The sequence below is a fragment of the Cebus imitator genome, unplaced genomic scaffold (assembly GCF_001604975.1).
Source record: "Cebus imitator isolate Cc_AM_T3 unplaced genomic scaffold, Cebus_imitator-1.0 Scaffold536, whole genome shotgun sequence".
Classification (NCBI taxonomy): Eukaryota; Metazoa; Chordata; class Mammalia; order Primates; family Cebidae; genus Cebus; species Cebus imitator.
The window spans coordinates 129,758-154,040 of record NW_016107851.1 but is presented as its reverse complement, the minus strand read 5'-3'; the positions used below and the strand labels follow the sequence as shown (position 1 = coordinate 154,040).

At 41.8% G+C, this 24,283-nt stretch overlaps 1 protein-coding gene across 3 annotated transcripts in view; it reads left to right on the top strand.

The window, feature by feature from the left end:
* Positions 1–24,283, top strand: part of SACS (sacsin molecular chaperone) — a 98,819-nt gene that overhangs the window by 3,617 nt on the left and 70,919 nt on the right. For all 3 annotated transcript variants that reach the window (XM_017514726.2, XM_017514722.2, XM_017514723.2), the window contains exon 2: positions 18,149–18,669. In XM_017514726.2, coding sequence (XP_017370215.1) covers positions 18,650–18,669 — 20 coding nt within the window. In that variant the 5' untranslated portion in view covers positions 18,149–18,649. The remainder of the gene's footprint in view (positions 1–18,148; positions 18,670–24,283) is intronic.

Here is a 24,283-nt window from a genome sequence, read left to right as displayed (position 1 = left end):
GCACCACCACGCCCAGCTAATTTTTATATTTTCAGTACAGATGGGGTTTCACAATGTTGGCCAGGATGGTCTCGATCTCCCAATCTCATGATCCACCCGCCTCAGCCTCCCAAAGTGCTGGGATTACAGGCATGAGCCACCGCACCCAGCCTCCCTTTAGTTTAATTAATTAATTTTGAGATGTTGTCTAACTCTGTCACCCAGGCTAGAGATGCGATCTTGGCTCATGGCAACCTCCACCTCTCAGGTTCCAGTGATTCTCCTGCCTCAGCTTCCTGAGTAGATGGAATTATATACAAGTGGCTGCTATCAGGCCCAGCTAATTTTTGTATTTTTAGTAGAGGTGGAGTTTCACCATGTTGTCCAGGCTGGTCTTGAACCCTGATCTCCAGTGAGCTGCCTGCCTCAGCCTCCCAACGTGTCAGGATTAGAGGTGTGAGCCCAGTCAATACTGTTCATTAAATGTTTATGCTAACTGACCATTCAGAGATAATCCTGATAACGAAGAACTGATCTATGTTCAATTTACCATCATATTCCTGAGAGTCCCTGGTAAGAATAAAAAAAAAATACCCAAGATTTTAAATGTATTTGGAGTAAGATAGATTGGGTTTTGGAACCTGGCTCCACATCATACTAGTTCTCACAGTTAACCTCCTGCAGCCTCAGCTTCCTCCTTAAATGGGACTCAGGTTAAAAATCCCCACCTCAAAGACTGAGTAACAGTTTAGTGAGCCTCTGCCATGGCTGCGCAGGGTCAGCCCTCCCAAGAGTTAGTTTTTAAAGAAGTAATTGAATATTATTTTTCCCTTCAAAAAGTCAGTTATCAGATAGTAGCAATTAAGATATTATCAAGTATTCTGAAATGACACTTAAAAGTCAAATATATTTTAGTCATCTAATCTATTTTTAATATTTCATTTAACAACTTTATTGAGATATTCACATACCATACAATTCACTATATCTGATGTTATTTTTATGTAAAATTTTATCTTTGAGGATAAACCGCTTTTGAAGGCAAACCTAAGACTCTGGGTCCTTCTATTTCAGTGCCAGTCCCCAGCCTCCCACAATTAGCTCTGCCAGTTGACAAGCTAGAATATGGGGTTAGATAAGCTACATACAAAATATGTGTAGTTTTATTATCTACAAATTGGATAAAGTGACTAAATTTTTCAATCTTTATTGAATACTTTCTGTATCCATAAACCTAAGTAGGGGAGTCAAAGGTGAATAAGATATTCTTGAGGAACTTTCAGCAAAGTAGACAAGAAACATTTGTATGACACAGAGGGATTTGAACACTGGGGTAATAATTCATGTATTTTTCTTATTAAATCTGAAATACGCTATCTTTTCTATTTGACATTTTACATCAAAATCTTTAATTACACACATACAAAAGAGCAGTAGCACTTACCTTTAGCTTCACCTTTGGTGTTCTAGAAACTATGTACATATTCAATTTCTGGATTATACTTAAGGTCGGGCAGTGGCTGTGGTGACCCTGACCTTTCCAGCAGCACACTGTGCCGACACGGGTCTTTCATTAATGTCATCCATAATGTTTGCTGTGCCTTAAAAGTCCATTGATTTATAGTGTGAATTCATTTGACTTTTCCATTTTGCAAAGATTCCATTTTTAAAACAATTTAGTCTTTGCTGACTCATCTTTTCTCCTGAAGTCAGTAGGGTAAGATGATTGCTTTGCTGATAATTCTCATGGAGGCGTTCTGTGGTCCTGAAGTCTGTCTGCATTTGGGTCCTTGTTTTTTAATGTTAGGGGCTTTCAAGGGTCAGCTTTCACCATATCCCAGAGGATTGAACCATATATGAATTTGGCCGAACAGGATAAAAAAGGATGAATTTTTCATTCCCATCTTCAGATGAACATAGAACCCATTCTCAGGAGATCACCAAGGGCAATTCTGCCTCTATTCCTTTCTCAGAGTGTTTCTAAGGAAACTCAAGCTATTTTGCCAGGTGCAGTTGCAGGGGCGTGTCTGTGAGTGAAAAGGGAACGAGTCCTTCAGGGAAGAGGGACTTACTAGTCCCAAAGACACCCTTAAACAGACAAGGCAGCATATCAAAGGAGATAAAGCAACCCAGTGGATCCTGATTGTATTTTAATCTCATCCCTGCAAGAGAGGCCTTTCTTGTCCAGTCCTCTGGGGACAGCAAGGTGTCCCTGTGCCAGTTCCTGGGAAGCTTGCTTTATCCCCCTTCTCTCTGGTGCAATTCACCTTGTCACCTCAGGAGCTTCTTCACTTCCCACACTCTTCTCCCGCCCACCTCTGCCAAAGGGCAGCGTTCAGCTCAGGGAACAGCACCCATTACTTATACAATGGTTGTGATTTAAGTCCCGAGTCTCCTGGCTGTTTCTGTTTCAAACTGTGTAACTCAAAGAACTTTTCCCATCCAAACATCAGCTGGCATGTTAATCTTCCTACTCCTTTAATGAGATCATATGTACAGTAGTGCCAAGTCTTCCTACTGTGGGTCAAGCCTAGATGCCAAAATAGGATATTTTTGCCGAGAAGACCAGGAGGTCACTGAGTGCACATGTGCTTGTTAGCTGTTGGCAGCAGCTTCAGGTTTCAAGCTGGAGAGGAGGGGAGTCCCCGTCTCTAACAGCTGTTGGACAGCACTGATCTTTTGTCCCCTGAAGCATGAGAAGAGGTCATGAATCATTGCAGAGAGAATATCATGAACACGTTTCACGTCACTTCATGTGTTAAAAAATACCACATCAGCAATGGTAGTAGCATCTAATATTTGCAAAAGCCGTCTGCAGTTGACTAAGTGCTGTTACAACAGAGTTCATGAATAAGGCAAGCTGGCCCTGTTCAGGGTTGAGGAAAGTCAGGCACAAGGAGATTATGTGATTCTCAAGCCACGGTGAGAACACCTAAGACCGATTTCTTCCATCAGGTGGTGCCACTCCCCAAACAGTAGGGTAGAAGCAGCTTTCCTACCTTTCAGAAAGAGGAGGAGGAAGAAATGAGGTTTGAGGGTGTGAAAGGAAAATATCTTAGGATCCCAAAATCACCAAGGAAATCTCAAGCCAGGAACCGCTTAGGGCAAACCTGCCTCCCATTTTATTCAAAGTCATTCCTCTACTCACTGAGACAGATTTGCCTCCTTTGGAAAGGCTAATCAGAAACTCAAACGAATGTAACCTAACCCTTTATCATCTATCTGTGACCTGGAAGCTCCCTTCCCACTTCCAGTCTTCTGCCTTTGCTTCAAGTCGTCCACACTCAATCAGTGTACTTCTTTTTTTTTTTTGAGACAGAGTCTCAATTTGTTGCCCAGGCTGCAGTGCAATGGCACAATCTCGCTTCACTGCAACCTCCAACCCCCTGGGTTCAAGCGATTCTTCCATCTCAACCTCCCAAGGAGATGGGATTACAGGCACTGGCTATCATGTCTGGCTAATTTTTGTATTTTTGGAGAGAGAGTGTTTTACCATGTTGGCCAGGCTGGTCTTGAACTTCTAACCTTAGGTGATCTACCCACTTTGGCCTTCCAAAGTGCTGGGATTACAGATGTGAGCCACTGCATCTGGCCTGTACCTCTTACATACACTAATTGATGTCTTAAGTCTCCCTAAATGTATAAAACCAAGCTGTGCCCTGACCACTTTGGGCACATGTCATCAGGACTTCCTGAGGCTGTGTAAGGGATGCATCCTCTACCTTGGCAAAATAAACTTTCTAAATTAACGGAGACCTGGCTCAGATTTTCTGGGTTCACAGAAGGCCTATACTTGTGTCATGTACTCAGTTGCGGGGAAGAAGAAAGAGCTGGGAGCCACCAAGATTTAAACAAAGTATGGGCTGTTGCTGGACTCTTCTAAGCACCAGTTTCCTTCTCTGTATAATGAAATTCACAATTCCCTATCAAATCACTGGGCTGTAATGAGACTGAAATAAAATCATCTCTATGAAATCCCTTTAACAATATGAAAATACCACGCTCCTACAAGGTAATCCTATCATACTGCATTTTAATTTTACTATCAATAACATTTCAACTATATAAAAATTTTGTATATACTAATATTCTTTTCCTTGTTACACAGACTCCCAGTGGCCACACTCTAGCTCACAGGCACAAGCTGACTCTCGCAAGCAGTCAGGCGAGGTGAGGCTCTGGGGCCCCAAGTCCAGCACCCACCTCAGATCTTCATGTCCTGAGCAGAGCAGTAGGGGCGACTTACCTGGGTGCCAAGTGGGCAAAAACGGCATCTTCCCCACCACGTGTATAGGAAGGTGAATTCCTGGATGCTGAGGGACAGGGGCACAAACTCCACACCCACTCTCCCTATGAAAATGGCAGGCAGGGCCCATAGGGACAATAATTTCCCCCTCCTCCCACCGCTATGGATATAAGGCCCCAGTGGACACCAAGGCCTCAGCATATCATGCCCCAAGTGACACTGGACTCCAGGTGGACACTGGACATCATACCACATTGATGCCAGGCCTCAGTTTGGTACATAAGTCCCAGGTGGACTCCAGGCCCCAGCTGAACATCAGGCCCCTGGTGGATGCCCATGTTAATACCAGACCCTGAGTGGACACAAGGCTCCACGTACATTCAGGTCCCAGGTGGAAACCGGGCTCCAGATGGACATCAGGCATACACCTGGTGTATGTCAGGTCCCAGATGGACACATCGGTCCCAGCTGAACACCAGGCTCTGGATGAACACCAGGCCCCAAGTGGATGTCCAGTCCCCAGGTAAATATCAGGGCCAAGATGAACAGGAGGCCCCAGGCAGACACCTAGGCCCCTGGTGAACATCAAGCCCCAGGTGGACACCATGACCCGAGGGGAATATTTGGCTCCAGATGGTTATCAGGTTCCAGGTGAATGCCCAGTTCCCATGTAGACATCAGGCCCCAAGTGGACACCAGTCCCCAGATGGATATCAGGCCCCACATAGACACTAGACTTGAGGTGTACACTAGGCACTAGGCTCATACCCAGGCCACCGCTGGACACAATGGAACAACAGGTTCCAGTCAGTGATATAATAAAGCACATTGCAAAGCTCCTTCACTCATATTGTCTTAATAATTAATTGGGCTGGATATTCATATGTCCATATATAGGCTTACTAACCTCAGAAACGTACTTATTTAGATTTGTAAAATGTGTTTCTACTTGTTTAATGCAAACTCAGGCTCCATTCAGTGATTTAAAACAGCATATCACAAAGCTTCTTTGCACATAGCTTGGTTTTCGTTATTAGAACTGCATGTTCATATATAGGTCTAATAGCCCCTGAAATGTCATATCTGAGATTCTACAAAACATGTGTTTAGAACTTGTTTCATGGTAACAGATTCCATTCATTTATATAAAAGAGCACATCAGAAAGCTGCTCCTCACATAGCCTGTTTTTCATTATTAGGGCTGAAAATCTGTATGTTTATATATAGGTGTAATTGCCTCTGAAATCTCTCTTTTTTTTTTTTTTTGAGATGGAGTTTTACTCTTGTTGACCAGGCTAGAGTGCAATGGCACAATCTCGGCTCACTGCAACCTCTGCCTCCCAGGTTCAAGCGGTCCTCCTGCCTCAGCCTCCTGAGGAGCTGGGATTATAGGCATGCGCCATGACACCCAGCTAATTTTGTATTTTTAGTAGAGATGGGGTTTCTCCATGTTGGTCAGGCTGGTCTCAAACTCCTGACCTCAGGTGATCCACTCGCCTCAGCCGCCCAAAGTGCTGGCATTACAGGTGTGAGCTACCATACCCAGCCTGAAATCTCATTTCTTAGATTCTCCAAAATGTGCTTGGAAATTGTTTAATGGAAATTCCGTTTGCATTCAGTGACATAATAAAGCACATCAAAAAGTTTCTTCACACATAGCTTGTTTCTAGTTATTACTACTGGATATTTGTATGTTCACATATAAAGCTAATAACCTCTGAACTGTCATTTTTGTAGATTCTACAAAACATGTTTTGAACTTGTTTCATAAAAACACAGGTTCCATACAGTGATACAAAACAACACATCACAAAGCTGTTTTTAGTTACTAGGGATGGATACTTGTATAGTCATACATAGGCCTAATATCCTTTGAAATGTCATTGCTTAGGTTCAAAAAAATGAGTGCTTGAAACTTGTTTAACAAAAACACGAGTTTCATTCATTCGTATAAAATAGTATATCACAAAGCTCAAAGCTTCTTCACACATGGCTTGCTTTTAAGTTATTAGGGCCGCATATTCATAGGTTTATATATAAGCCTAAAAGCTTCTGAAATCTCATTAATTAGATTCCACAAAACATATGTTTGGAACTTGTTTAATGAAAACTCAAGTTCCATTCAGTGATATAATAAAGCACATCACAAAGGTTCTTCCCACATAGCTTTTTTCTAGTTATTAGGGCTGGATATTTGTAGGTTCATATATAGGCCTAATAATCTCTGAAATGTCATTACTTAGATACTCACGATATGTGCTTTTGGAACTTAACAGCAACACTGGTTCCATTCAGTGATATCAAACAGCATACCCCAAAGCTTCTTCACACATAGATTGTTTTTTGTTATTAGGGATATTTATTTATTCATATATAGGCCTAATAGCCTATGTAATGTCATTCTGCAGGTCGTACAAAATGTGTGTTTGGAACTTAATAAAAACACAGGTTCTGGCCAGGCGCGGTGGCTCACGCCTATAATCCCAGCACTCCGGGAGGCCAAGGTGGGCGGATCACGAGGTTAAGAGACCAAGGCCATCCTGACCAACATGGTGAAACCCCATCTCTACTAAAATACAAAAATTAGCTGGGTGTTGTGGCACACGCCTGTAGTCCCAGCTACTTGGGAGGCTGAGGCAGGAGAATTGCTTGAACCCAGGAAGCAGAGGTTGCAGTGAGCTGAGATTGTGTCGCTGCACTCCAGCCTGGCACCTGGCGACAGAGCAAGACTCTGTCTCAAAAACAAAACAAAACAAAAACAAAAAAGCACAGGTTCCATTCAGTGATGTGAAAGAGCACATCACAAAGCTTATTCATACACAGATTGTTTCTAGTTATTAGGGATGGATATTTGTATATTCATATATAGATCTAACAGCCTCTGAAACGTCATTTCTTGGGTGCTAAAGAATGTGTTTTGGAAGTTGTTTAATAAAAATGCAGGTTCCAATCGTTGATATAAAACAGCAAATCACAAAGCTTCTACTCACATAGCTTGTTATTCGGGCTGGATTTTCATATGTTTATATATAGGCCTAATAGCCTCTGAAATCTCATTAAATAGATTCTACAATATGTGTTTTTACAACTTGTTTAATGTAAACTCACATTTCATTCAGTGATATAATAAAGCACTTCTTCACACATAGTTTTTTTCTAGTTAATAGGTCTGGATATTCTTATGTTCATATATAGGCCTAATAATATCTGATATTTCATTAGTTAGATTCTACAAAATGTGTTTCTGGTACGTGTTTAGTAGAAACACAGGTTTCTTTCAGTTATATGAAACAGCACATCACAAAGCATCTCCGCATACAGACTGTTTGTTATTAGGGATGGATATTTGAATATTCATAAGACATAATAGCCTCTGGAATGTCATTCCTTAGGTTTTACAAAATGTGTGTTTGGAAATTGTTTAATGAAAACACAGGTTCCAGTCAGTGATATGAAACACCACATAGCAAAGCTGCTTTGTGCACAGATTGTTTTTAGTTATTAAGGATAAATATCCGTATATTCGTATGTAGGCCTAATAGCCTCTGAAATGTCATTCCTTAGTTTGTACAAAACATGTGCTTAGAACTTCTTTAATAAAAACACAGGTTACATTCAGTGATATAATAAAGCACATCACAAAGCTTCTTCTCACATGGCTTCTTTTTAGTTTCAGAGCTGAATTTTCATATGTTTATATCTAGGCCTACTAGCCTCTGAAATCTCATTTATTAGATTCCATAAAACATGTGTTAGGAACTTGTTTAATGAAAGGTCATGTTCCATTCAATGATATAATAAGGTACATCAAAAAGCTCCTTTGCACATAACTTTTTTCTAGTTATTATGACTGGATATTTGCATGTTTACATACTGGCCTGATAACCTCTCAAATGTTGTTACTTACTTAGATACACCATGGGTGGACACTCAGGCTGTAGGTAAATACCAGTCCCCAGGTTTACATCAGGCCCAAGGTGGACACAAAACCCCAGTTATATGCCAGGCCCGAGGTGGACATCAGGCATTTTGGCATACGTCTGTTCCCAAGTTGACACATGGGCCCCAGTTGAACACCAGGCCCCACTTAAACTTCAGGCCTCAAGTGGATGTCTATGCCTTAGGTAAATATCAGGGCCACAGTGAACAGTAGGCCCCAGGTAGACAACAGGACCCAGGTGGATGCCTAGGCCCCTGGTGAACACCATACCCCAGGTGGACACCCTGACCCCAGGCTAACATCCAGTTCCTGGTGGACATCAGGCTACAGGTGTGAATACCCAGTTTCCATGTGGACATCAGGCCCCAAATGGACATTAGGACCCAGGTGGACACTGGACTCAAGGTGTATATGAGGCTCACACTCATGCCACAGATGAACACAATGTCACAGGTGGACACCCATTCCATAGGGGATACCAAGGACAGGTGGACATCTAGGCTCAAGGGGGACATGAGGCTTTTTGTAGGCAACAGGACTCGGTGGATATCAGACCCCAGGTAAACACTCAGGTCCCAGGAGTACAATAGGCCTGAGGTGGATACCCAGCCCCTGGTGGATACTCAGTCCCCAGCTGAATATCAATCCTCATGGGACAGCACAATCCACATGGATACCAGGTGCCAAGTAAATGCCTAGGCCCCTGGTGAATATCAGGCCCCAAGGGGACGCAGACCAGAGCTAGACATCTGGCCCCAGGTGGACACCCAGGACCCAGATGAATATCTACACCTGAGGTTGACATCAGGTCCCTGGAGAACACCTGGCTTCAAATGACCACCAGGGCCCAGGTGGACACAAGGCCCCAGAGGAACAACAGGCCCAAAGTGGACATAGGCCCCAGGTACACACCAGGTCCCAGGTGGATACCTAAGACCCAGGTAAACAACAGGCCCCAGGTGGACACTTTAGGTAGACACCAGGCCCCAGGAGGATACCCAGGACTCTAGTGGACATTAGGCCCTGGTAGACGCCAACAGCCAAGTAGATGTCAGCCCCCAAGTGGGCACTGAGGCCCCAGGTAAATGCCCAGGTCCCAGGTCAAAAACAGGCCCCTGATGGACACTCTGGCTCCAGGTGAACACTTGACTACAAATGCCCTGGGTGGACACCAGGCCCCAGGTGGATACCTAGGCCCCCATCTGGTGAACATCAGGCCCCAGGTGCACATCTAGGTCCCATGTGGACATCCCGGCCCAGGAAGTTCTCAGGCACTGGGTAACACTCAGGCCCGGGTGGATGTCTGGTCCCAGGCTGACACCAAGGCCTCAGATGGACACTAGGAACTAGGAGAACTTCAGGGCCCAGCTGAAATCAAGCCCAGGGTGGACACTCAGGCCCTTGCTAAGTACCAGGTGCCAGCTTAACATTGGGCCCCAGGTGGACATCAGACCCAAGGTAGACACTAGACTCCATGTAGATTTTAGTCCCCAGGTTCACAGTCACACCTCAGAAAAGCACCAGGCCAGGCCCTAGGTGACTGTCAGACTCCATCTTGGTTCCAGGTAGACACCAAGTCCAAGGTGAACAGAAGGCCCAGGTGGGTATCTAATCCACAGGTGGACATCAGGCACCAGGTTGACACATAGGCCCCACATAGCAGCTACCTACACCACAGGTGGACATGAGACCCAAGGGACATACCCAGTCCCCAGGTGACTCTTAGGCCCTAGGTGAACACCGGGTCCTAGGCGAACATCAGGACCCAAGTGGATGCCCAGGCCCTTAGGAAACATCAGACTCCAAGGGGACACCAGGACCCATGTGGGCAGCTAGGCCCAGAGCGACATCGGGCTCCATATGGACACCCAGTCCCCAGGGGTACACACCAGTCCTCAATGACTGGTCACATATTCTCTGGACAAATGCAATAAAATCATCTCCCCAAAGAATATATATTCTTTTAAACTACGAAAACAGTTCTCAATCATTCTCAAGACAAGTAACTCGTAACAGAATGTGAACACACACAGAAACAGCGATGAAACTCCTCCATGCAACAGGAGTGCAAAGCTGCTCAACTAGCCCCAGAGCAAGACCCACCACAAGCTTTGCATGGAGGACGCACAGATTAGAACGGAAGAAAATGTGGGACTCGAGATTGCAATATAAAAGGAAAAATAGCAGCTGCGCACTCCAAGAAATTCAAGAAAGAAAGGGTGGCATGGAGAAGTAACTCACCCAGGCCTAGTTTCCCAAGAGACATGAGAAACCACACTGAGAAATGAAATGGCGGACCGAATCGAGCCCTGTCTAGATTTCCCATTGTGGGTCTCTCAGGCCTGCAAACGGCTACGGCAGCCCCGAACGGGGCCTACCCACGTTGCAGAAATTCACCACCACCGGGAAAAGGCGCTAAAAGCCGTGCTGGTCCAGGCGTTACCTTGCCAAAGCTCTCGGCAGTCCCTGGGCGCCGCTGGCTGGCTCCGCGGCTTTCTTGGAGGGCCCGTGGTCTCGGCGCGGCCCCTCTCGGCTCTGGTGTCTGAACCGCGCGGGACGGGCCCCTGGCGCCGTGGGGGAGCCGCCCTGCAGGTTCACCCAGGCCCCCCAACGGGCCGTGCTCTCGCTCTCGGGCACCAGCCCACTCCAGTCGGGCAGTCCGGTGTGGTACGTCTCTGGGGCCCCAAGTCCAGCGCTTGTCCCACATCTCCTGGCCCTGAGCAGAGCCTCAGGAACGTCTTACCCAGCAGCCTCCTCGGCCAAAATGGCGCCTTCTCCACCACGTGTGCAGGAGTGCAAGTTCCCGGATGATGGGGTGGGTGGAGGGAGCACAGAAACTCGCCACCCACTCTCCACACGAAGAGGGCGGTGCCTGTGGAGACACACCCGTGGGCACCTTGGTAGTCACAAATGCTAGATTAAAAAATGATATTCTGGTTGGGCGCCTGTAAACCCAGCACTTTGGAAGGGTGAGGCAGGTGGCTCACTTGAGGTCAGGAGTTCGAGACCATCCTGGCCAACATGGCGAATCCCTGTCCCTACTGAAAATACAAAAATTAGCTGGACGTGGTGGTGAGTGCCTGTAATCCCAGCTATTTGGGAGGCTGAGGCAGGTGAATCGCTTGAACCCAAGAGGCGGAGGTTACAGTGAGCCGAGATGGCACCACTGCACTCCAGCCTGGGCAACAAAACGAGACTTCATCTCAGAAAAAAAAAAAAAAAAAGGAAATGGGTGCTATATTAAAGTACTCAAATGTGGACACATATCAGATGAGAATTTACATGCAAGAGAAACATACCTCTAAAAATCTTGTAAAACGTTAAGCATATAATTATTAAGGAACAAAAAGTATTTCTGTAATTTAAAACAGTAAAAATTAAGTTGAACTAAATATATCTCTATTTCATTATAAGCAGAGATAGTCTTTGTATGATATTTAAATGAAGGTTTTATGCATATGAAAGAATAAATATAAATTGCAGCCTGTTGCCGGCTCTCCACTTTTCCCTATGGTTGTTTCTTGTTTTATTTTCAAGAGTTCTTTCTATATTCTGAACACAAAGCCTTTGCTGATTGCTGTGTGGCAAATATCTTCTATTTTACGTAGCTCGACGTAGGTGAGCAGAAGTTCTTAATTTTAATGTAGCTTGAACTTTTTTTTGAGATAGAATCTTGCTCCCAGGCTGGAGTGCAGTGATGTTCTAAGCTCACTATAGTCTCTGCCTCCTGAGCGCAAGTGATCCTCCCACCTCAGCCTCCCTAGTACTTGTGACTACAGCCATGTGCCACCATGCCTGGCTAATTTTTGTATTTTTTGTAGAGATGGGGTTTTGCTATGTTGCCCAGGTTGGTCTCAAACTCCTGAGCTCAGGGGATCTGCCTGCATCAGTGTTCCAAAGTGCTGGGATTACAAGTGTGAGCCACCACGCCCGGGCTTGTAGTTTGAATTTAACAATCCTTTCATTTAGGGTTACTGCTTTCTATTTGTAGTTTAAAGAATTCTTTTCTACTCTGAAGCCATAAAGATACTGTGTTCCACTTCCTTCTAAAATTTTTAAGATTTGATTTTCTCACTTATGTGCTTAATCACCTAGAATTGATACCTGTACACAGTGTGGGGTATAGAAAAATTTTTGTGCTTGTTTCCATTTAGTTAAGCACTTGCCCCAGTAACATTTTTGGAATGACCCAGCTTTCCTCCACTCAACCACACTGATACCTCTTTCATGTATCAGGTTCCCATTAACGCAAGGGTCTGTCTCTGAGCCTTTTACTCTCTTTGATTGTTCCTGTGTGAATGCCACATAATCATTTGGTTTCATGTTAAAGCTTAATATCTTCTAGAGCAAGCCTTCCCTCTTCTTCTTAAGTAGTGTCTTTGGTTGTTGTCTTTTTATTTTACAAGGTTGTTAGGGTTTTGATTCAAATTGCTTTGAATTAAAAGATCAATCTGAGGAGAGTTGACATTTCAATGATACTGAACCTTCTTGTTAATCATGCACATATCTCCATTTTTGAAAGGGTCTCTTTAATGTCTTTCATTTAAGTTTATAGATTTTCTTTCTAAAATTCCTATACAAGTTCTTTCATTATAATTATTACTCCCAGGCCCGGTGGCTGCTGCCTATAAGCCCAGCACTTTGGGAGCCTGACGCAGGCAGATCATGAGGTTAAGAGATCAAGACTATCCTGGCCAGCCTGGTGAAACTCCATTTCTACTAAAAATACAAAAATTAGCTGGGCGTGGTGGTGCGCATCTGTAGCCCCAGCTACTCAGGAAGCTGAGGCAGGAGAATTGCTTAAACCCGGGAGGCAGAGGTTGCAGCGAGCCAAGATAAAGCCATTGCATTCCAGCCTGGCAGGAGAGTGAGACTCCGTCTCAGAAATAAAATAAAATAAAATAATAATTATTCCAACATAACATTTTTTTCTTGCTATGGTAAATGTCTATTGTTAACAAACACTTTTTACTTAAACTCTTGCTGGTATGTAAAATGCAATTTAATTTATAACAATAATCTTGAAAAAATCTATTATTAATATTGTCAGTTTGTCTGAATTTTGTGGAATACTCTATCTATGAATAGTGACTCTTTTGTTCCCTTCATCCCCTCCTCCCTGTTCCTCTTTGTTTTTTCCTGTCTTGTTCTGGCTGCTCCCTCCAATACATGCTGAGTAGAAATAGAGATTGAGAAATATCATTATCACTGGTAAGCGCAAGATTTGCCTTTTAATTTGCTCTTTAAAACAGTTCCCTTCTCCTATTTTTTTTTCGAGATGGAATTTCTTGTTGCCCAGGCTGGAGTGCAATGGCGCGATCTTGGCTCACTGTAACTTCTGCCTCCCGGGTTCAAGCAATTCTCCTACCTCAGCCTCCCAAGTAGCTGGGATTACAGGCATGTGCCACCACGCCCAGCTAATCTTGTCTTTTTAGTAGAGATGGGGTTTCACCGTGTTGGTTAGGCTGGTCTCAAACTCCTGGGCTCAAGTGATCTGGCGTCCTTGGCCTCTCAAAGTGCTAGGATTACTGGCATGAACCACTATGACTGGATGACTTTTTTTCTTTTGCCTTGATCAGTCCACCAGAAGTTTGCCAATGTTAGTAGTGTTTTTAAATAATTAAATTTTATTTTTTCTGTTAGTCCCCACTGTATCTTTGTTTTCTCTTTCATTAATTCTGCTCTCATTTTTGTTTCCTATTTTCTTTGGGTTTATCCCCAGGATATTTTTTCCTAAGTTCTTAATATGGATACTTAACTCATTAATTTTTAGCATTTCTTCTTTCCGGATGAAATCATTAACAGCTATACATTTTCTCACAAATTTACTGATTTCCATTTTTCATAACAAAGAGCAGGTTAAAGACGGTGTTTTAGGGAGGCACTTTGATCAGCATTTAAGAAGTCATTTTGTATTTATTTTATTTATCTTTCAAGTTATTCGCTATTTGTGGTACTGGGTTTCCATTGATAGTAGATGGAAAGTTTCTTTTCATAATACATTTAATTAATTAAAATATCATTTTGGGAAAAAAATATTAAATAAAAAATAAATACATGGTACACAGGCCAAACATCACCAAAGCAGTATGTTAGAACTGAAAAATAAAGAAACAAATTATGAGGGTGTTTCATCAGGGGCTAGATTTTGGGAAAAGAACGATCTGGGTAACCGCTACCTTTTCAACTTCGCGTGTATTGTCCTATAGCTTACATAATGGTTCAATCATGGTGGGTAATTTTTGACAACTACGGAGACTATGGCAGCTTGCCGTGAGATGATCATCTGCATACGTTCTAAGTGTCCGGGAAAGGAACAATAGTGTTTGGAATTCTAAATTGTGAGTTAGATGTTAATGGCAGAAGTAGTATTAAAATTAAAGACTGGGCTGGGTGCTGTGGCTTACGCCTATAATCCCAACACTTTGGGAGGCTGAGGTGGGTGAATCACGAGGTCAGGAGTTCGGGAACAGCCTAACCAAAACAGTGAAATCCTGTCTCTATTACAAATACAAAAATTAGGCAGGTGTGGTGGTGCATGCTGTAGTCCCAACTACTCGGGAGGCTGAGGCAGGAGAATTGCGTGAATCTGGGAGGTGGAGGTTGCAGTGAGCTCAGATCGTGTCACTGCGCCCTAGGCAGCAGAGTGAAATTCTGTCTCAAAAAAAAAAAATTAAAAATAGGAAAATTAAAATAAAATTAAAGGCTGGATTATTTGAAAGATATTGCATTCAAGAGGTGTGAGACAAGGACACAGTGATCTCTGAGACCTAGCACGTGTTCATCAAGGACAAGTCATGTCGTGTTAACCCACTTGTCCCTTATTAGATGAGACTTTCAGACTGGCCGGGCAGTGCAAGTCAGTAGCTTGGATTAGTAATACAGTGGGCAGAATCATCCTATAGAAATGACTGGAACAAATGTGATTGATGACAGTTTGTTTATTTATTTATTGGAGATGGATTCTTGCTCTGTCGTCCAGGCTGGAATCCAGTGGCGTGATCTCTGCTCACTGCAACTTCTGCCTCCCGGGTTCAAGCCATTCTCCTGTCACAGGAATAGCTGGGACTACAGGCGTACACTGGCATGCTGCCATGCCTAATTTTTTTGTATTTTTTAGTAGAGACGGGTTTCACCATGTTGCCCAGGCTGGTCTCAAACTCCTGAGCTCAGGCAATCTGCCCACCTCAGTCTCCCAAAGTGCTAGGATTACAGGCGTGAGCCACTGCACCTGGCTGATGACAGTATATTTATAAGAGAGTTAAGAGAAATTACTAAGAGCTAAGAGAGTTACTGAGAAATACTATTCAAAGATTGGTTTTTGTAATGAATGTAATGAATGTCCATTGGGAGTAAAATTTAATAATTTGCCACGGGGCTCTATGCTGTTTAGCAGTTTTATTAAACATGCTTGGTGATATGAAGTTAATTAATATTCTAGATTATAGAACATGTATTCTTAAAGATGTCGACAAACTGGAATTAGAGATTCAGTGAGGTTGACAAGCATGAATGTGTAGTGTTCCACTGAGATCAATACTGCTCAGGTTGCCCTCGGATCTGAGCACCAGTGGCAGATGATAACCACAGAGGCCGAGCACCAGTGGCAGATAGCCCTGGAGATCTTGTTTCCAGTGTAACTTATTCCAGATTTCCCTTCAGCTCTTATCGACCATACAAAATCTGCATGTGTTCTATAATAAATCCATATTTTAAGGTTATATCTATAATGACATTTTAATTAGCAAAATATTTTTTATCTAAAAGACATATTTGTATTAATTTCTATTCTCAGAATGATTGATGAGTTTAAAAATATATATACTTGTCTAGAATTGTAGCATTTAAAGGTGCTAATAACTTAGAACACTTAATTCCAATTCCAGTATATTACAGATAAAGAAATGGATCCTGATCCTCTACTTTATTATACATGACCTCTTTTAATTTAAATATTTCAAACTGGAGTCCAATTTTAAGTCATTATCACACAAAAGGTTTCTATCCTCTTGCTAATATAGTTCCTTAATATGTTAATTATTAAATCCTAAATTTACATATATAGTTTTTCTAATTCTTGACATGGCAATCAAAATTTCATGAATTAATTATTCATGAAAGAATAATAAAATTTTGCATTGGCGTGTTTAAATTAATCTCACTCATGATGCCTAGTAATATTTTTAATTATAGCAAGTTACTGGGGAACTGTTTTCAGAAAAGCATTTACAGTGAATATGGATTTATTTTCCTGGGTTTTCATGAATATCCAAGAACTAATAATGTAATCAGCATAGCTTAGGCTATTAATCCTACATTCCTTGTTTCAGCCACAATGAAACATTGTTGCATAGCAAATACAGAATAAGAAGTCAGTTTTGTTTTTTTTTGTTTTTTGTTTTTTGTTTTCTGAGAGGGAGTTTCGCTCTTGTTACCCAGGCTGGAGTGCAATGGCACCATCTCGGCTCACGGCAATCTCCGCCTCCTGGGTTCAAGCAATTCTCCTGCCTCAGCCTCCCGAGTAGCTGGGACTACAGGTGCACGCCACCATGCTCAGCTAATTTTCGTATTTTTAGTAGAGACGGGGTTTCACCTTGTTGACCAGGATGGTCTCGATCTCTTGACCTCGTGATCCACCCGCCTTGGCCTCCCAAAGTGCTGGGATTATAGGCGTGAGCCACTGCGCCCGGCTAAAATGTTTGTCATTTTCACTGAGACTTCCTTGGGTCAGCCCAGATTGTGCCTAGCACCCTAAAAAATAAAAATAAAACAAAAGTTTGTCATTTTTTTCTTCTATTTATTTCTTAAAATGGTAGACTATTACAAGTGCCAATAGTTATAAAGAATATTACTAGTAAAATAAAGCCTTTCTGATGACACATTTACTCTTTCTTTTCTAAGGTAAATATTTTGCTTTCAAACATGAGTTATCATTGTACACATAGGGTTGTAGGTTTGGGTTGAGTGTGGTGGCTCACACTTGTAATCCTAGCACTTTGGGAGGCTGAGAGGCAGAACCACTTGAGGTCAAGAGCTCGAGACCAGCCTGGCCAACATGCCAAAACCCCATCTCTTAAAAATACAAAAATTAGCTGAGTGTAGTGGCAGGTGCCTGCAATCCCAGCGACTCAGCGGGCCGAGGCAGGAGAATCATTTGAACCCAGGAGGTAGATGTTTCAGTGAGCCAAGATCACACCACTGCACTCCAGCCTGGACAACAGACGGAGACTAAAAAAAAAAAAAAGTTGTAGGCTTGGATTTAAAGGGTGTTGTTAAAGGCACATTGTATGGGAGTGAAGCATATATTTCCACTTGGAAGAAGCCAGGGAAATAGAAGGAACATGAAACTAAGTGGTCAAGTAGATGTACTTTTAATTTCTTTTTCTTTTTTTCTTTCTTTTTTTTTTTTTTTTTTTTTTTTTTTTTTTTTTTTTTTTTTTTTTTTTTTTTTTTTTTTTGAGATGGAGCTTCGCTCTTGTTGCCCAGGCTGGAGTGCAATGGCTCGGCAATCTTCACTCACTGTAACGTCTTCCTCCCATGTTCAAACGATTCTCCTGCCTCAGCCTCCCTAGTAGCTGGGATTACAGGTGTGCACCACCACGCTGGTTAATTTTGTATTTTTAGTAGAGACAGGGTTTTACCATGTTGGTCAGGTTGGTCTCAAACTCCCGACCTCAGGTGATCTGCCCACCTCAGCCTCCCAAAGTGCTGGAATTATAGGCATGAGCCACCGTGCCTGGCCTGCACTTTCAATTTCTATAGCTGCACATGTACGTTTGTTGGTTGCCTGTCTTATTGTGAGGTGAGAGACAAATGCCATGCTCTTTGGCAGAGCTGTCGTGCCACCAGCAGAGTATAATTAGAAAGTCACTGGAGCTAAGCACCATGGCTGTCTTCCATGAGGAATTGCATTTTCAGTGTAGTACATTGACTTCAAGTGCTTTTCCTGAAGTCTTTTTACCCTTCCTTGATTTTTCTTCCAGGATCACAGAAGTGAGGCCAAGATGCCCATGTCATCAGAGCCAGAAGAAAGGCTCTTACCAGTGAATATTTTACATCTGCTGAGATGAGGGTGAGAAACTTCAAAATCCAAGAACTTCTGGACCATATTTCCTAGGAACCTTCAAAAAGAAGTACAGAAAATTATCACATGAAAATAAATTGAGTTTGCTTTGGGGGAAAGCCAAAAACCTTTAGCGAATCCACACTGTTTTACCTTCAGAACTTCTGTGGGTCGCTGGATCAGAAGGCAACCATTACCACACTGGAGAGTCATACTTTAAGGAACACAAATGCAAAACACAACCATGTTTCCTGACATCAGATGATGAATGGACACTGAGGGGAAAACAGGCTTTTTTTTTCCACTGGCAAGGAGGAGCTGAACTTGGAGTACACATTTAAAGGAAGCACACAGGGAAGACTTAAACAGAAGAAGAAACATACTTTCATGGTTTTCACAAACAAATCCAGCAGAAGTGATCATGGAGACCAAGGAGAACAGGTAAGGGAGTTAATGTTTTAAGTGACAATGATGTGCATTGGGATTTTAAGGCTTGTTGGATTTTCCCAAATGAAACATCGATAGGCAAAAAGAAATGAAACACTCGAGAGGCAAAAGTGAACCAACTATCCATACCTCAGTTCTAACTGTAACTGTATATGTGATTTTTCAAGCCAAGGGTTGAAAATAATTTCTTTCTTTTGCCCAGATAGTTTTGCATTTTATTTATGCTGATGAGGTTACTGTAACGGAGAGTTGGCCAGAGGTAGCCCATTCTCTCCTTCATAAAATGTATCTATGAGTGCCTCTCTCTCTCTGCCATATGATTGTTTGGAAAATACAAAATAAACAACTAAAGTACTTAGAATTGTATCAAATAACCCAAGGAGAGAGGCAGAGGGGAGAGAGAGAATGAGAGAGAAATACTTTTCCCTTTATCAATTATGACAATAAAATATAATACTTGCTCCTTTTCTCAAATTTAGTTGTTATCTTAGAAGAATATATGTTTATTTTATAAGCTTGAGGGTTTATGCAAAAACACACGTATGTATATTTATATAATTATTTCTTAAATTTCTGTATGCTCTTCTTAAGCATAACAAAATACTGTTTCATTAATTTTGAATGCTGTATTTTGATATTACATTCAATAATTGAAATTTTAGTGCCACAGAGATCAGGGAAGGCTTTACATCTTGTAACCTAAAGATGTCAGCAAATAAAACGTCTTCATATTTGACTTTCCAAACCAAAACATTGAAAAAAACCTCACTATTTGTTTTGCTCTTTACCTTTTGAAAATTGTCACCCATTAGTGGAACAAAGTGGTACTTTTTCAGTGGCACTTGCCTCTTCCATCAGGATTGATTTTGTGACTGATTGTTATTTAAGTGTGTGAATGGACAAGAGTATTGAGACTACTTTGTGGGTTTGATTTTTATTAAATGATTCAAATATTTCATTATTTTCTGTATTTCTAGCATTATGAAAAGTCATGTGAGATTAATTTCCACTCCATTACAGATGCTAAATTATTTAATCATGAGAGACGTCTACTTATCGGTCATGATACATGTTATCTTGCAGTATTTCTGTGGATTTTCTTAAACCTTCTAAAGTGTCTCCACTTTAGTGCTTTCCCTCCTAGTTTTGGAACCAGACTTTTTTCCAAATCAAAGGTGAAATCATTTTCCTTGAACTTAACAGTTGGCTTCTTGTATTGTTAATTTCATTTATACATCCATTTTAAAGAAGAGTGACTATGTAGAGTCATTGACCCTGACACTAACTATACATTTTTAATAATTAGGATTGATTTGATGCATCTAACAGATGTTGAAAAACCAGCAGGTTATGCTGTCTTTGTAATCACTATGTGATAAATTCTATTTACAGCTAGAAAAAATATGAATTAACTTTGTGTGCATTTTTGCAGAGGTTTACATTATATAGGTTTTACGTACCAAATTACTTAAAGTTCATAGCCACATTTATGAACACATAGGAGTAGATGTTTTGAGAGTCAAAGCATCAGCCTTTTTTAAAAAAAATAAATACACTTTTATCAAGACATGCAAAACCAGCCTGCTGCGGTGGCTCTCGCCTGTAATCCCAACACTTTGGGACGCTGAAGTCGTGAGTTTGAGACCAGCCTGACTAACATGGGGAAACCCCATCTTTATAAAAAATACAAAATTAGCCGGGCATAGTGGCACATGCCTGTAATCTAAGCTACTCGGGAGGCTGAGGCAGGAGAATCGCTTAAACCCGGGAGGTAGAGGTTGCAGTGAGCCAAGATCATGCCATTACACTCCAGCCTGGGCAACAAGAATAAAATTCCATCTCAAAAAAAAAATAAAAGCCATGTCAAACCTATTTTATTAAGACCATAGTATGCCTAGTCTCCTTATTCCTGGGAAAAGAGAATTCTTAAAGAGGATCCACTCTGGGCTTCTGGAGCTCTGGGGTCCACAGGTGTGTGTGAGGGTGGTGGGAGCATGCACAAGAGTCATAGCATTTACACACAGGGCCTTCCCAGGCCCTGGCCCTATGGAAATATTGTGGGAAAATAAGTTCAATTATCTATTTAATAAGGTATGTAAAATGTGATGTACACAATGAAATGAAAGCAGATATATTACTAAATATATTCATCTGAAATTTTTATTTTATTTTATTTTTTGAGATGGAGTTTCACTCTAGTTGCCCAGGCTGGAGGGCAATGGTGCGATCTCAGCTCACCGCAACCTCTGCCTCCCAGGTTCAAGCGATTCTCCTGTCTCAGCCTCCCGAGTAGCTGGGATTACAGGCATGCACCACCATGCCCAGCTAATTTTGTATTTTTAGTAGCGATGGGGTTTCTCCATGTTGGTCAGGCTGGTCTCAAACTCCCAACCTCCGATGATCTGCCCGCCTCAGCCTCCCAAAGTGCTGGGATTACAGGTGTGAGCCACTGTGCCTGGCCATTCATCTGAAATTTTAGAGTAAAAATTGCAGCATAATGAATCTTATTTGTTGAAGGCTGCTTTGGGATTGGCTCCTCCTCCATTGTGTTCAGGAAGATTTTGGAGCATCAGAGTATGTCAGTGCAAAAGGCAGATTCCAGGGGTGGGTCAGATTTGGGGAAAGAAACTGCCCCAAGGGTTCCAAGGAAACAGCGTTAGTTACAGTGTGCTTCAGAGCAGGGCATACTTGGGATTGATTCAGGCTAGTGGAAATGTCTAGGAGATCTTCTCTTATGTCGGGACGGGAGGGGGGAGCTTCATTTGATGGATGTGACAACTGGAGTCACATGACTTGCTCAAAGTCATATTCTGACACCTATTAAAATAGTGAAGACTTTACTCAGGACTACTCTGATAGGGGTCAAGAAGATTGCAACCAGGGGAGAGGGATGGGGCTCAGCTCCTAATACAGCAAAGACAGCTGGGGATTCACAGCCAACAAGCAGTGTGAGAGATCACTGCATGGAAAATTACTAAGAGGGAACATCAAAAGTCAGGGACTCTTGCTAAACTGACTTGAGACAATGATTGGCTATCAAGGCGGGGCTGAGGAATCCGATGGGATGTTGAGGTGATCAGATAACCAGAGTCAGGGGATTCTGTCTGAACTGACTTGGTGGGTTGGTTGCATCAACTGGGCTAGGCAGGGATAGACAGGACCCTATGACTTGAAGACAATGCTTTGTCAAAAAGAGGTCGTGGGGGAGCCTGTCTAAAGCTTGGTTAAAGAGAAAGTCTATTTTAGTCCCTCTTCTTGTTCATGAAAGAAGAGACATTCTTCTGCCTGAACTAAGTCCATTTCTCATTGGTTGTCTTTTGTTCACTAAGGACCAGCTGAACCATCTACTGAGACTTGGTGGTAGGGGATATTTGCTGGATGGTTCAAGTTAGACATTTTAAAAAATAAAAAGAAAGACAAAGAGGCATGGCTAGAGCAGACTATAAACTCAGTTTCTGAGTCTAGATGTTGGGCTTGCAGTATCTTTGTGTGGCAGAATGAAGATGGCAGTGGCTCTCCAGTGGCTTTCCTGGCTTTCAGTTTGAATGTTCTTGGTGATGGTTTAGACATCAGTGTCATGGTCGTGGTTATTTCCTGGAGCAGAGTGTGGGATATGCAATATGCCAAATGGCAGACCTCAATTTGCAAAGATGTGAAAAATAGCTTGAAGACAATGAACACATTTAGAAACTGATAACCCACAGGATATGCTGTAGTTTTCTATTGAAGCATAAGATGTCTCTCTACGGTCACTCCTGCTTTTTGATTCAGATTAACCAAAATAAGATTGTTCTCATTTGTAAAATGTCTGGTTTCATTAGATTTGGCCTGATTATTTACATAAGTGCAAAAAAATGAAAATTGATGACATGAGTTTTTTTAAAGTTGGCTTTGCTGGAACTTTTGAAAAGGAATTTCAGATTAAACTTTTTTTTTTTTTTTTGAGATCGATTCTGGCTTTGTCACCCAGGCTGGAGTGCAATGGCATGCTCTTGGCTCACTGCAATCTCTGCCTCCTAGGTTCAAGCGATTCTCCTGCCTCAGTCTCCTGAGTAGCTGGGGTTACAGGCACATGCCACCATGCCCTGCTAATTTTTTGTATTTTTAGTAGAGATAGGGTTTCACCATGTTGGTCAGGCTGGCCTTAAACTCCTGACCTCATGATCCTCCCGTCTTGGCCTCCCAGAGTGCTGGAATTACAGGTGTGAGCCAGCTTGCCTGGCCCAGATTAAGCTTTTGAAAGCCTCTGGAGGTTAGGAAGCCATGCTAAGAAATTGCTGTCAGACTTTATCTGCAATACCTATATATTCGGGTGAATTCCTCTCTTTTTGAGGCCCTGAGCTTCCTGGGCCTGCCAGAAAATAACCTTCTTTACCCTTCTGGAAGTCTGGGAACTCTGTAAGCAAGGTACTTGGTAGGTTTCTCAGGAGGGCTTTGTAAGCATTCGCTCCGTAAGGTCAACCTTTATTCCTTAAAACTGTCTGCTCATATCTGATTCTGTGCATATAATTATTAAATATGACATCCCTGTCAAAGCCTTGGCCCTATGACCAAAGTTTCCAATTATGTCTTGTTACCAGAACAGATTCTTATTGAACTTATGCAAATAGCTATATTGCCAAGACAAGTTTCTGAATTCTGGAGGAATTAGGTGGGAAGGCAAAGGCAAATGCTTCAGTGGAAACATACTATGCAAACAAAGTTATTTTGCCTCACCTTTATGAATTTTAGTAGTTTCATTTAAAAATATGGATTATAATTTTTAACCATTAGCAACCTTTTTTTTTGACAGAGAGAACTAGGAAGTAGACAACTGTGAATTGTCTGTTGTATAACAGCATTCTGTAGAAAGCTATCAAGTTTTATGAATCTACCATCTCAAAATTATTATAGGATTATGCTGTCTTAAAGTATAATTTTTCATATTTATTAACAAGCCCAAATACATAGCCACCCCTAGACCATACAAGAATAAGAAGCCAAAATCATATAATCTTAAACTTAGGCTTAGTAATTAATGTTTCAGTAATTTAGATTGCTTAGAAATTGCTAATGAATGTCTATTACTTAGCACAATTCTGAAGCTGCAAGTCATCAAAAGATAGAAACTGTTTTTAGCAGACATGTTGTAATATTACATAAAGCTAGCCATCATCTTGTTTCCCTGTTAACTGTTTTCAGTTAACATATGCATGTTAGGCGTATATCACAAAATTTTTAAAAAATGGTGAAAAGAGTTAAATATGTGGGTTTCTATTTGTTTTACTACTTGTTTGATATATGAAGTAATGGATATCAAACGATTCATTTTTACTGCATCTTTACCTACACATTTGTTCTTAGGTTCAATTTATAATTCAAAAAATAATCTTAAACCTCTAGCAGCTATAATTTTACCTTAATTGACCGTAAATCCAAAAATGCTTACATTTAATGCTGATAATTCATTTTTGTTAAACCAAACTAGTGTTAGTTATTAAAAATTCACTCAAATCATGTAAACTTGAAAAACATTTGGGTTGGTTTCTGGATTTCTGGGATTTTTAGGATATTGAATTTATGTAAGTGTTTTTTTTTGTTTGTTTGTTTGTTTGGCATGGAGTCTGGC